A 1358-nucleotide genomic window follows, 5' to 3' on the forward strand; every position below is an offset into this window, starting at 1 on the left:
CTCATATATATATGTGTGTGTGTGTGTGTGTGTGTGTGTGTGTGTGCGTGGTGCGTGCGTGCGTGCGTGCGTGCGTGCGTGCGTGCGTGCGTGCGTGCGTGCGTGCGTATTGGTTACCATTGCGGTGGCCAGGACTGCTACCATAACGATACATGCGTATGCCTTCATAGTTCTGAAAACCACAAACGATATTTACAGTTTTAGTGAAATATATACATATTCTTTTTCGTGTACAAAATTAATGCAAATAAAAGTATCAAATCTTTTCAGAAATGCAGCTGACGATGACGACGACGATGATTTTGATAGTGATGGTCGTATTCATGCCATTGATAATGTTCTATTTAACATTTTTCAGTCAGTGGTAAATGTAAAATATATCACACCGATTTACCACCTGTGTGATTCATCAGTTAAATGAGGATGGACAATTAATACGTTAATAGGTGATGGATACGAAACGAATTTCACCTACTTTAAATACACTTCTATATTTCTATTTGAACGTTTTACTGTAGGCCGCCTACTCCGAAATAAATCTACATGGTTCATAGAAATTTATCAAATACCGCGCTAGCTGTATTATTCATACCAAAAATGCCCGCCAACTAACTATATCAAACACTCGGGGCTCAAATGTTGCCCGTTTACAATTAAACTTCCAAAATCGAGATTCTATATATAGTCCTATATAAAGATACCTGCATTGCATCGCAGCTATAGAACCCGTGTATAGTTTCTTACCTAGTTGGAGCGAAGACTCGAAGCCGGATTCAGTGGAAACTGTGGATGCTGGCTGCTGCAGTGAAGATGGTTCCTTCGTCCGGCAACTAACGAATTTATACTTGGCGAGAAAAGCGTTTGACCGACTTACTGGTGTGTAACCAGCCTATACCGAATGATAACGCATCATGCATCACTCTCACTCTCTCTCTCTCTCTCTCTCTCTCTCTCTCTCTCTACGCCCATACGCGCAGATAATCCCCTACAACGATGAATGCTCCTCTGTTCTCACACGACCGCGTATCTTCCCTTTCATTCATGCGTTCTCTTAATTACGTTACGACTAACTTTTGCCGGTCGCGACAAAAACCCCTCACTGTTCATTATTAGTCATGCTAGCAGCCGATGATTGGTGGTATGCGTGGTTTACCTGCACACACGACAGCAAGGTACGAAGGCCGTATTGTGTAATTTACCTGCCGTTTACGTTTTAATGACTGCCATTTGCTTGACTATATAGATTAACGGCTAGCGTGAATGCCATGCATACGCACGGGAGAATGAGTGCGGGTGTTGTCTCAAGCGGCGGGATAAGTGTCGTTTGTTTGTTACCATATGACAATGTCTATTGTGGA

General features: G+C 42.6%; 1 protein-coding gene across 4 annotated transcripts in view; it reads right to left on the bottom strand.

Annotated features, from left to right (window-relative positions):
• LOC106804851 (prisilkin-39-like) overlaps positions 1–814 on the bottom strand; it is a 2774-nt gene extending 1960 nt beyond the window's left edge. For all 4 annotated transcript variants that reach the window (XM_014806209.1, XM_014806210.1, XM_014806208.1 and 1 more), the window contains exons 1-2: positions 745–814; positions 118–172 (exon numbers count right to left, since the gene is read on the bottom strand). In XM_014806209.1, coding sequence (XP_014661695.1) covers positions 118–168 — 51 coding nt within the window. In that variant the 5' untranslated portion in view covers positions 169–172; positions 745–814. The remainder of the gene's footprint in view (positions 1–117; positions 173–744) is intronic.
• Between the last annotated feature and the right edge of the window lie 544 nt (positions 815–1358).

This window comes from Priapulus caudatus, unplaced genomic scaffold (assembly GCF_000485595.1).
Source record: "Priapulus caudatus unplaced genomic scaffold, Priapulus_caudatus-5.0.1 Scaffold90, whole genome shotgun sequence".
NCBI lineage: Eukaryota > Metazoa > Priapulida > Priapulimorpha > Priapulimorphida > Priapulidae > Priapulus > Priapulus caudatus.